The 12,428-nt window shown below is 35.8% G+C and overlaps 1 protein-coding gene across 1 annotated transcript in view; it reads right to left on the reverse strand.

The window, feature by feature from the left end:
- Positions 1-12,428, reverse strand: part of ATRX (ATRX chromatin remodeler) — a 474,500-nt gene that overhangs the window by 185,660 nt on the left and 276,412 nt on the right. The window contains exons 25-27 of the mRNA XM_007957255.2: positions 6,305-6,435; positions 5,416-5,504; positions 5,115-5,287 (exon numbers count right to left, since the gene is read on the reverse strand). Of these exons, the coding sequence (XP_007955446.1) occupies positions 5,115-5,287; positions 5,416-5,504; positions 6,305-6,435 (393 nt within the window). The remainder of the gene's footprint in view (positions 1-5,114; positions 5,288-5,415; positions 5,505-6,304; positions 6,436-12,428) is intronic.

Raw genomic sequence — 12,428 nt, forward strand, 5'->3', positions numbered from 1 at the left:
AAAGTTTCCTTCCATATATAAACCTTTGATTAAATTTCTACAATAGTGGACTCATACAATATTTGTCCTTTTGTGATAGACATATTTCATTCAGCATAGTATCCTCCAAGTTCAAGAGTCATTGGAGATGGATCATCTCCTGAACTGCCAAGTCTTGAAAGAAAAAATAAAAGGAGGAAAATTAAAGGGAAAAAAGAACGTTCTCAGATTGACCAGCTGCTGAATATTTCTTTAAGAGAGGAGGAACTAAGAAAATCTTTGCAATGCATGGATACAACCTTTTGCGAGCTCGTGCAGCATTTCAGACAGCTTATGTTGAAGTCCAGCAGCTCCTTATGCTCAAGCAACAGATAACTATGGAGATGAGTGCACTGAGGACGCATAGAATACAGATTCTACAGGGATTACAAGGTTTCGCATTCTAGAAACGTACGAACCTTCTGAGCACCCAGACCAAGTTTCCTGTAGCCTTTCAGGAGAACAAAGGAACAGTAGATCTCAAACGTCTGCTGATGCCACACTGCTTCCTACTCCCTTTTTCCCAGCTTTTCTGGACGCTCCGTCTTCCCATTTGTCTCCATCATCCACATCTACTTTCCAAACCCATGGCAGTGTTCCTGCTCCAGACTCATCAATTCAGATTAAGCAAGAGCCCATGTCTCCTGAACGTGATGAGAATGTGAATGCTGTGCCACAAGGCTCTGCTGGTAGTGTGTCCAAGGAATTACCACACACTAATAGTATGTAAGCTTTCTTCTCCAGTAGTGGTACTAGGGCAATTTTGTATCCATGATGTAAAATCGATTCATGTAAAATAAATGAATAAATAAAACTAAATTTATTACCAAAAAAAAAAGAGTGTCCTATGTGACTCCAATGGGAGATGACTCTTAGAAAGTTGAAAGTTCCTCTAGACTGTCTCAAGTGCCTTTCCCCTTGGCTGATTTTGCTTTGTATTTTTTCATAAATGCTAAGTACTGCTGGTCTTTCTATTGAATCATCAAACCTGTGGATGTGTCTTGGGGATCTCCAACACACAGCCCATCAAGAAAATGTTGACTCAATTCCTTTTACAATTAGTCAACTTGCAAACAATCAAGAGTGCTTCTGAAGAATTCTACAGCTCCACAGACTACATCATTTCAGCATTTGTTACCCAAATTTACTAAATATAACATATCCAAGATGAAATTTCCAAAATTAGAGAAGGCTGGCAGAAAGTCAGTAAAAATGTGATAGACAGATAAGAAGTCTCAAAGTTTACGACAAGTAAAAATTTCTGTGCAAATCCAATAGATTTTATTCAAGTTTTGATCCTACTGAATACAATACAATACCTTACACAGTAATGGCTAGCAGTCAAATGCCTTAGGCACTTCCCCACCAGAGCTCCCTAGTAATGGCTAGAAAAATAAAAAAATGATCCTAAGAAATATGAAAATAATATTCTAATTATGTAATTAAAACTTACAAATACAAGTTTTATGCTAAATAATCTTATTATATCATCTACATGAAATAATCATGACTTCTATTCTAATTCTGTCCTGTGAACATATATATGACAAGTACTAACTAGCTGGTTAATCAAAGCCATTCCTAATATCCACTCTGGATATCAAAAGATCCTGAGAAAGTAAAGAACATATGAGATACAAATAGAATCTATACCTTTATCTTTAGTTTCTTGAAGAATTCAAAATATGCATTTAAATAAAAAGTCCCCTAACTATTGCATTTGGAAGAAACACCAGATTTTAAAAAGAAAAATAGCAATACCATTAAATTATTATGTGTATGTGTTGTAAGAGGAGCTCTGGTAGCATAGTGGCTAAAGCACTTGACTGCTAACCAGAAGGCTGGAGGTTCAAACCCACCAGCCACTCCTCGGAAGGAAGGTTGGGCAATCCTACTTCCGTAGTGATACTGCCTCGGAAACCCAAGGAGGGGTCGCTATGAGTCAGGGCCGACTCGACGGCACATGACAACAACAACAACATGTGTTGTAAGAGTAATAGCATATAGTAAGTACTCAATAAATGCTGAATGAATAAATGTAGTGGATTAGTGCTAATATTATGGTCCTGTATTTTATACAAGGATTCTGTCTCAAAAAGCTTGTATCATACAATCAATTACATAAATCTTAAGATGTAAAATGCTCACTAATAAAGCTTACTCTAAAAATACTGAAGTAATAATAAATCTAACACATCAATGTAATTTATATAGTTAATTCTACATCACAAAATTCCAAATAAAATGTTAAAATCCAGAATAGAGATATAGTAACGTAAACAAAAATGACCTATTTAAGTTACCGCTTCCTATAATAACCATAAAGTTACTGAAAAAGAATTTTTTAAAAGAGCAACTCTTTGAAATGAAATTGAATTATGCAACAAAATATCATATTATAGCTCATTTGTAGCCATCTAATTATTTAATGTATATTTGACATTTTTAGCCGTTTACTAAGTCCTATTCCAGTTTCTTATATTTTCTATAAGAAAGTGACTTTTCCCCCTAAAACAAAGCTACACAGTACTGATTATGTATGTTCATATACTATGATGTACTTAGTCTTATATGGAGATAATTTAAACCACAGAACACAGATCTTTATCATCTATTAATTCTGGAAAATGTTCCTGGTAAAATACACAGGTAGTCCATGGTTATGAACTTCTGACTTACATCCACTCATACAACTTGTAGTTATGAACCAATCTCTGTAATGCCTATTATATTAAAAACTCAAAGTACATACAATGGTTTGTAATAACAAATGGGTGCTCCTTTGCAATGCACATCAAAACATCATTATTATTACTGCATTATTATGTTAAAGATTTCTCAGTGTATCTGGAAGTGTTTCTGTAATGTTTTTTTACATATATAAAGGTACACTGCATACTATATACTGAGACAAACTTTGACTAACTGATGTTAGATACAAACCATACCTGACTATTCCTACTCACATAAAAATTAAAGTTAAAGACAGATGAGGAGTGGCTGGTGAATTTGAACCACTAGCCTTCTGGTTGGCAGTCAAATGCCTTAGACATTACGCCACCAGAGCTCCTGCCCGTATATAGGTATAAAAAATATAAAATACATCCATACATAAATGACTTCTACTTAACTGCACACAACCAAAAAAGCACAAAGACCCTAGGAAAGTAGTCAAAGTGTATCGTCTGGAACTACAACCTCCTCTGTGTGCTTTTAGGCTCAAAACATGTATCTTCCTATTCTCTGCCCCTCCTATTTTCTGTGTCCATCCTATATAAATAAATGACATTATAGAATATAAGAAAAGCAATAATACTTATATTGTACACCAGGATAAAATGAAGTGGCTACTAATTAATGGAAATAAACCAGTTGCCTCAGATCCCACTTGGTCTTTCAAGGGCTCTACAGAGTACTACCTCAGTACACTTTTATGTACCCCATTCATAACATAGGCTATAGCACACTGGTTGGTCTATTATCTTTCTCTCTTTAGCCACAAATTATGAGAAAAAAATTTCTAGGGGAATATTTGAAGGAATGTATAAACTTTAAGGAAATGATTTCTAATTGTGAGATGAAAGAAATCACATGCTATAAGAAATTATAAGTGAAAAGGAAAGATTGGGGTACCAGGTAAAGAGATAACAGTAGTTTTCTAGTATCTTAAATTATAAATAATTCTTCAGTATTCTTATAAAAATGTCTTTAAATCTAAAGAACTGGAAGATTGAACACTGCTAGTAAACTACCTATATGTGGTGGCAGTAAAGAACAAAAAGGACAATTTTGTAGTTTCATTTTTACTATTTCCCTGAATTCTTAGAGAAATAAGCTAGGGTTTAAGGTTAGGTTCTGGTGGCATAGTGCCTAAGGCATTTGACTGCTAACCAGAAGACTGCTGGTTCAAACCCACCAGCCAGTCCTCCGAAGGAAGATTAGGCAATCTACTTCCATAGAGATACTGCCTTGGAAACCCAAGGAGGGGTTGCTATGAGTCAAATCGACTTAACAGCAGTGAGTTTGGTTTGGGTTTGGTGGTTAGGCTACCATCTGTTTTATTTCATGTAGGTACAGAACAGAGAAATGTTTAGCATAGAATTACCACTTGGTTCAGTTGCAGACCTAACTCCAGCCCAGCTTGTCTGAGCACAGAATCATTCACTTAACTGACTTCACACATGTCTCTTATTTTTCACAGACAAAGGTTAACTGCTTTGCTATAGGAGTCCTGTTAACTATGTAGAAGAATTACATTGCTCTCCTCTGTGCCAATTCTTTAAATTCCACTATCCTATACCAAATTTTTACTTTGTTATATTAAAATACTTGGTCTTGGTTTGGAGCTTGTAGATACCCAGTAAGGCTGAACTAGAAAGATATGGAGCCTAAACACTAATCTTTCAAATATACATTTGAGTAAAGACAATTTAAGCCATTAAAAAGTTCAATCTGAGACTTCTATCATGTGTACACTAGTGCACAAAAGAGAAAGAGTGAAAGAGGTGATACAAATTATAGTAGAAGGCAATTACAGATTATAAAGAACTACAAAGGAAAAAGAGGAAACCACTGAAATTACTTTCACTGTATATATATTAACTACAATCATCCTCAAACTTCCTGCAATTTATCCTATGTAGTTAGTGAAAATACCATGGTGGCTTGACATAGAACAAATTTAGGACTGAATCCCAGTTCCAATTTTCACTAGCTATGTGACTTTGGGTTTCAATCTCTTCATTTATAAAAGTAAAGGTATCAACAACATTGTAAAGCTGCTTCAAGAATTAAGTTAGCTAACACACAGAATGAAAATAATAGTTTAAATATATATATGTAAATAAATGGTACATTTTCAATTTATCTTTCCTCCTAAAATATCAGAGAGTGTTCAATGTTTTACCTATAATTAAATATTCACCAGATATTGGTAGTAATTGTGCGTACTTGATTATGACAGATTCTTTAACAGTTGAGGAAAGTAAATCCTATAAGCCAACTAGTGAGGATAATAAATGACTGATGAAAGTACTAATAACAGTACACTTTCTAAGCCAATATTCCATGATAAAGGAAAGATTCATTACACTTACTTTCTTCCAACTTTAAAGAAACTGAGGGGTTGTTTCCTGTTTCATCCACATTTCCTTCACCACCTCCTCGTGATCTTGAATTCCAGACTTTAATCACTTCAACATCATTGTCACTGCCACTTCCACTTGAACTACTATCTTTTTTCCCCTTTTTCCCCTTTGTTTTCTTCTTTCTAAAAAAAGAACAAATTCAAACTTCTATTAAAGCACAGTAAACATATAATTGTGATTACAAAAAGAACAATCAGCAAGTAATGATTTTAAATGTGTAAATACAGGCCACAAAATGTACTCAATTTACTTTGTAAACTCATCGGAGCTTAAACTCATAGAGGTTTCATCAGAATCTGAAGCTATGAATTCATCCATACTATCTTCATCAAAATATCCCTAGAGGGGGAAACAAAATGAATGTTTTAATAATTTATTGCAACTTATACTGAAAATCCATTTTATTTCAAATTGATTTATATTGGAAAGTATAATGATGTCTGTTTATTTCATTGAAAAATAAGTTAACTATCATGAGATAAGGAAGGACTAAGAAACTATCTATCATAGGAAGAAGACATGAGAGAGATGATTACTAAATTCAATTTGAGATTCTAGATTGAATCATGGAACAGAAAAAATACAATACTAAGAAGAAAACTGGTAAAATCTAAATAAAGGCTGTTGTTAATTGCATTATAAAAATGTCAATACTTAGTTTTTATGATTTTATTACAGTTATGCAAAATGTGAATATTACAAGAATTAGGATGAAGACTCTGAATTATTTTCATAGCTTTTCCGTACATCCAAAATTATTTCAAAATGAAAAGGAAAAACTACTAATAGGTTGAATCAAAGACTGTTGTTGTAATTGTTTTGTGCCGTCAAGTTGGACCCAACTCATAGCGACCCCTCCTTGAGGATCTGAGGCGGTATCACTACAGAAGTAGATTGCCCAACCTTCCTTCCAAGGGGTGGCTGGTGGGTTTGAACTGCCAGCCTTCTGGTTAGCAGTCAAATTCTTTTCATAATCATAATGCATTTAAACATATAGAAATTAACTAGAAATATGGTGAGTTACTGTACAGCAACACAAAAGAAAATATGAATATGCTGAAAGTCTCTAAAGGTCAACTTTACCCTAAGGGTATTCTAATTACAAAAGATAACTTCCAATTTTAAGTCACCTGATTTACCTTATTTTCTTTGCTAATGTAGTCTAGCTGCAAACACCAAGGATGAGTCCAGATTCTACTTAACATCTGAAAATCTTGAAAAAGTTTTGCACCTGCTTTTCCTCTTCCACCTTCGCTGCTATTACCCACTCCTAATGAAAAGAAAATAAAGTTTAAAGTTAAGACATTAGAATTGTCTATGAAGTGTTTCCACTTTAAATCTTATCAGTGTCAAGGACCTGTCTGAAAATACCCTCTTTATTAATGCTAATAAACACATAAAATAAATGGGATTACAAAAGCCCATTATTTAGAAATTTTTACCAGAATTAAAAAAAAAATTCAATATAGTAATAGAATCCATTGCTATTGAGTTGATTCTGACTCATAGCGACCCAATAAGCAGGGCTGTAAATCCTTCTGGAAGCAGACTATCACACCTTTCTCCTGCACAGACGATGGTCAGTTTGAACCACCAACCTACCAGTTAGCAGCTGAGTGCTGTAACCACTGAACTACCAGATCTTCTCATAGCAATATATGTGCTTTTTTATTTATGCATTGTTTGTTGTTGTTGTTGTTATGTGCCATGGTGCCAGACCCGACTCATAGCAACCCCTCCTTGGTATCTGAGGCAGTATCACTACCGAAGTAGATTGCCCAACCTTCCTTCCAAGAAGTGGCTAGTGGGTTTGAACTGCCAGCCTCCTGGTTAACAGTCAGGTGCTTTAGGTACTATGCTACCACATAACAAAACACAGCATAAGATCGAACAGTGACATGTACTTTTGAAATATTGATGAGTATAAGTAATTTTAAGATTATCAATAGCAACAGTAATATATAAAAATATTTTTTTATTGTAAACAAGCACAAATATTATTAATACTACTATGGTTTGTTGCCTATAGTCATACTTGGGGGAAAAATAATACATTTCAGGTAGAGCTAATAAAAATTAAGATTTTTTTTTTGCCCATGTTGATATGCTTCCCTAAATTCTATCCATAGACCCAAGATTACAAACACCAATTTAAGATACATCCTCTCTCCTTATAGATAATCTTTTAGCAACTCTCTGCAACTATTCGTACAAACACAAAAATATATATTTCTAAAAGTTACTTATTTTTTGATGTTAAAATGTAAGTATCAGCTTTTTTCTGTCCAGAATAAATTAACAGAAAATTTCTGCTATCAATGTGTGAAAATGAAATGAATGCACATTTTATTAATATGAAGACCTGAAATAAAACTAAGAGGGTAAAATATGAAAGAACAAAGCCAATTAACAAAAACAAAAGACAAACAACAGCATTTAAGGAGTATCACTTTTTTATCCAGTTTTAGAAGATGTAAATTAAGCAATAATTATCAAGTCTTGACTCTAAGTAAAGGGACAAGAGAAAATTAGGTGATGATATGAACCCTAATTAAAAAAAAAAAAAAATTAGTGCTAATTCTTATGCCTGACAGAGGTATTTCTACTGAGTATAAAAGAACTCATTGTTGTGAAAATGAAGTATCTGATTTCTTGGAATACAATTGTTCATAGCATTCCATTATAATTTATTTTATTTCTGTATGGTCAATAATGTCCCCTTTATCATAGAGGTTGGCAGATGATGTTTCTACATGCGTATTTGTATGTGCTGTAAGAATGTCTGGGTGCCTAGTAGAGCTGACAAGGGGCAAGGCTGTGGTGGCTTCTTGGGCACAGCTAGCTACCTGGAGGAAGTATTTGGACCTGCAGGTTTGGGACCATGATTCCAGGAGACATCAAGCTCATATGGCATGACAAACAACACAAAAACATTGTTCTACATCCTACTTTGGTGAGTAGAGACTGGGGTCTTAAAAGCTTGCAAGGGGCCATCTAGATGCAATGATGGGTCTCTCCTAGTCCAGAGCAAAGAAGAATGAAGAAAACCAAAGATACATGGAAACAATTAGTCCAAGGAACTGGTAGATCATGCAATCCCAAGCCTCTATGACCATGAGACCAGAAGAACGAGATGGGGCCCAGCTACCACTGTCAACCATTCATAGGGGGATTAGAGAAGTAGATCCTGTATAGAGTGGGAGAACACTGTGGAATAAAACTCGAAATCATAAAAAAGACCAGGTTTGCTGGTATGATGGAGCCTTGTGAGACCCCTGTGACTACAGGCCCTAGTTATTCTTCAGGTCTGGAACAGAACTCACTCCTGTGGCTTCCAATCAAACAACAAATAGACATATGGGGTGAACATTTACATCCGGTAGATACACTCATTGGAGCTATCAATCGTGGGAGAACAGAAGGGTAGTGTTTGCCCAGAGAAACAGCTCGGGGGGTAGGAGTGCATGGGAGGGAAGGACACAGGGAAGAGGTAACGATGGGAAGGAAGTGGGAAGAGAGCTGTTGCATTGTCGGGAATTGTAGTCAGTGTCATGAAAAAAAATGTGTATGAACTGCTGTATGGAAAATGAGTTTGCTCTGTAAACTTTCACCCAAATTACAAAAATGAAAAAAAAAATCCATCTGATCTCAGCAATGATATTGCTTCTTCCACATCCTCTTCTAAATACAGCTGACTGAAGTAATGCTGAAATTGAAATAATGCTAAAAAAACAATGAAATTATGCTGAGTGAAATAAATCAGTCCCCAAAAACAAAAACCAAACTCACTGCCGTCAACTCAACTCTAAATTACAGTGACCCCCTTTGGGTTTCCAAGGTGGTAAATCTTTACAGAAGTAGATTGCCCAGTCTTCCCTCTGCAGAGTGTCTAGTGAGTTCGAACTGCCAACCTTCTGGTTAGCAGTCAAAAATGCCTTAGGCACTACACCACCAGAGCTCCTTAAGTCAATCACAGAAGGAAAGTCAAGGAAAGGTTTATATATGGAAGGAAGCTTTCTTTGTTGGTTACCAGGGATAGGAAGGAAGGGGAGGGACCACTGCTAGATAGGTAAAGATAAGTATTGATTTGAGTGAAAGGAAGGGCAATGTACTAAAAGTGAGTGATCAACATGGTGGTGCTGAGGAAGAGGAAAATATAGCGAGGTACAAATGAGGTACAGACAACAATGATGAACCTTTTTGCATGTACAGTAGTACGTACATGTGATGGCAAGCATTGATCTATGGATGGATAGGAGGGAGGACAGGCTAAATGAACACATATGTCTAGACAGGGGGAGTGTGTTTAAATTTCTGGAAATTTCCTGTCAATACACTGCTACAATCTTTTTAAATTATCTTCAGCAAAATTTTACTTGCATGTGTTATCAATTATATTGTTTCCACATGCTGTTGGATCATCTTTCTTTGGAATGGGCACAAATATGTATCTCTTCCAGTAGATTGGTCAGGTAGATGATGTCTTCCATATTTCATGTCATAAACATCCGAGCACTCCTAGGCTGCGCAAGTTTATTAAAAAACTCAACGGGTATTCTGTTTCTTCCTGGAGACTTTTTTTTTTTTTTTGCCAATTCCTTCAAGTGCAGCTTGGACTTCCTTCCATTAATACCACTGGTTCTTGTTCATATGCTACCTCCTAAAATGCTTGAACACAGACCAATTCTTGTTGGTGCAGTGAATGTATACTCCTTCCATCTTCTGTTGGTGCTTCTTGCATCCTTTAATAATTTCCCCACAATATCCCTCAATATTGCAATTCAAGGCTTGAATTTTTTCTTCAGGTCTTTCAGCTTGAAAAAATATCAAACGTGTTCTTCCCTTCTGGTTTTCTAATTTCAGGTCTTTGCACATTTCATTATAGTACTTTACCTTGTCCTCTCAAGCCAACCTTTGAAATCTTGTGTTCAGTACTTTCATTTCAACATTTCTTCCTTTTGCTTTATCTACTCTGTGTTCAAGGGCAAGTTTCAAAGTCTCTTCTGGCATCCATTTTGGTCTTTTCTTCCTTTCCTGTCTTTTAAATGACCTTTTGCTTTCTTCTTGTATGATGTTCTTGATGTCATCACACAACTAGTCAAGTCTTTGGTCACTGGTGCTCAATGCATCAACTCTATTCTTGAGATGGTCTCTAAATACAAGTGGGATATAATAAAGATCATATGTTGGCTATGTGGGCTTGTTTTAATTTTCTTAAGCTTCAATTTGCACTTGCAGATGAGCAAGTTCCACAGTCAGCTCTTTACCTTGTTTTGACTGAAGATAGTGAGCTTCTCCATTGCCTCTTTCCACAGATGTAGTCGATTTGATTCCTGTGTATTCCATCTGGCAAGGTCCTTATGTACAGTCGCCGTTTACATTGTTGAAAAAGGGTATTCGTGATAAAAAAAATTGTTGGTTTTGCAACTTCTATCATGCAATCTCCTGCATGATTTCTATCATGAAGGCTATATTTTCCAACAACCAATGCGTCTTCATTTCCAACTTTTGCAATACAATTACCATTAATCATCAATACATCTTGATTGCATGTTGGTCAATTTCAGACTGCAGAAGTTGGTGAAAATCTTCAATTTCTTCATCTTTGCCCTTAGGGTTTGGTGCATAAATCTGAATAATAATCATATAAACTGGTCTTTCTTATATGCATACGGCTATTATTCTTATTGACAGCACTGTACTTCTGGATAGATCTTGAAATGGTCTTTTGTCAATGAATGTGACACCATTCCTCTTCAATCTGTCATTCCAGCATAGCATACCATATGTTTGTCTGATTTAAAATGGCCAATTCACACCATGCCAGTTCACTAACGCCTAGGATATCAATCTTTATGCATTCATTTCATTTATGAAAACTTCCAATTTTCCAAGATTCATACTTCATTCATTTCACATTTCTATTAATGATGGATGTTTTCAGCTTTTCCTTCCCATTTGGAGTTGTGCCCTATCAGCAAATGAAGTCCCAAAAGCTTTACTCCATCCACGCCATTATGGTTGACTCTCTTTGAGGAGGAAGCTCTTCCCTAGTTTTATTTTGAGTGCTGGAAGGGCTCATCTTTGGCCACTGTATCAGATAATATTTCACTGCTATTCATAATGTTTTCCAGTAATATATCAGACTAGTATTTCACTGCTATTCATAAGGTTTTCAGGGGCAATTTCTTCAGAAGTGGATGGCCCCAGCCTTCTTCCCAGTCTGTCTTAGTTTGGACATTCTACAGAAATACGTCCACCATGAGTGATCCTGGTGGTATTTTAAAATGCCGGTGGCATAGTGTCCAGTGTCAAAGCAACTCGTAAGCTACCACAGTGTGACAAATTGATGGACAAGTGGTGGATTAATCCATTACGGACATGCAAATCAAAACCACAGTAGGATACTACCTTATCCACATTACAATGGGAAATGATATAAAAAAAGGGGGGTGGAGAAAAAGTGTTGACAAGGTTGTGGAGAAATTAGAACCCTTATCCAGTGCTAGTGGAAATGTAAAATGGTACAGCTGCTATGAAAAAGAGTTTGGCAGTTACGTAAAAAGTTAAACACAGAATGACCATATGATCCAACAACTCCATTCCTAGGTATATGCCCAAGAGAATTAAACCAAAAACCAAAACCAAACTCACTGCTGTCAAGTTGAATCCGACTTACAGCAACCCTTTCTTGGGTTTCCGAGGTGGTATCATTACGGAAGTAGATTGCCCAACATTCCTTCCAAGGAGTGGCTGGTGGGTTTGAACCACCACCCTTCTGCTTAGCAGTAAAATGCCTTAAGCAGGGACTAAAACAAATATGTGAATTCCATTATTCACTGCAGCAGTTTTTATAATAGCCACAAAATGGAAACAACAGAAATGGATAAATAAAATGTGGTATATACTTACAATGGAATACTATTCAGCTATAAAAAGCAATGAAATCCTAATACATGCCACAACATGGAAGATCTTAAAAATATTATGTTGGGTGAAATACGTTAGGCACAAATGGGTAACAATTATATTTATTTATATGGAATAAGAAAATATATTGAAACCAAAGATTAATGGCTACTTGGGTGGAAGAAGGAGCTCTGGTGGTGCAGTGGTTAAGGCATTTGCCTGCTAACCAAAAGGCCAGTGGTTCGAACCCACCAGCTACTTTTAGAAACAAAGATGTGACAGTCTGGTTCCATAAAGATTTACAGCCTTGGAAACCCAATGGGGGTCACTATATGTCAGAATCTAATAAATGGC

This window comes from Orycteropus afer, unplaced genomic scaffold (assembly GCF_000298275.1).
Source record: "Orycteropus afer afer isolate SDZICR_OR568_19922 unplaced genomic scaffold, OryAfe1.0 scaffold00723, whole genome shotgun sequence".
Lineage (NCBI taxonomy): Eukaryota > Metazoa > Chordata > Mammalia > Tubulidentata > Orycteropodidae > Orycteropus > Orycteropus afer.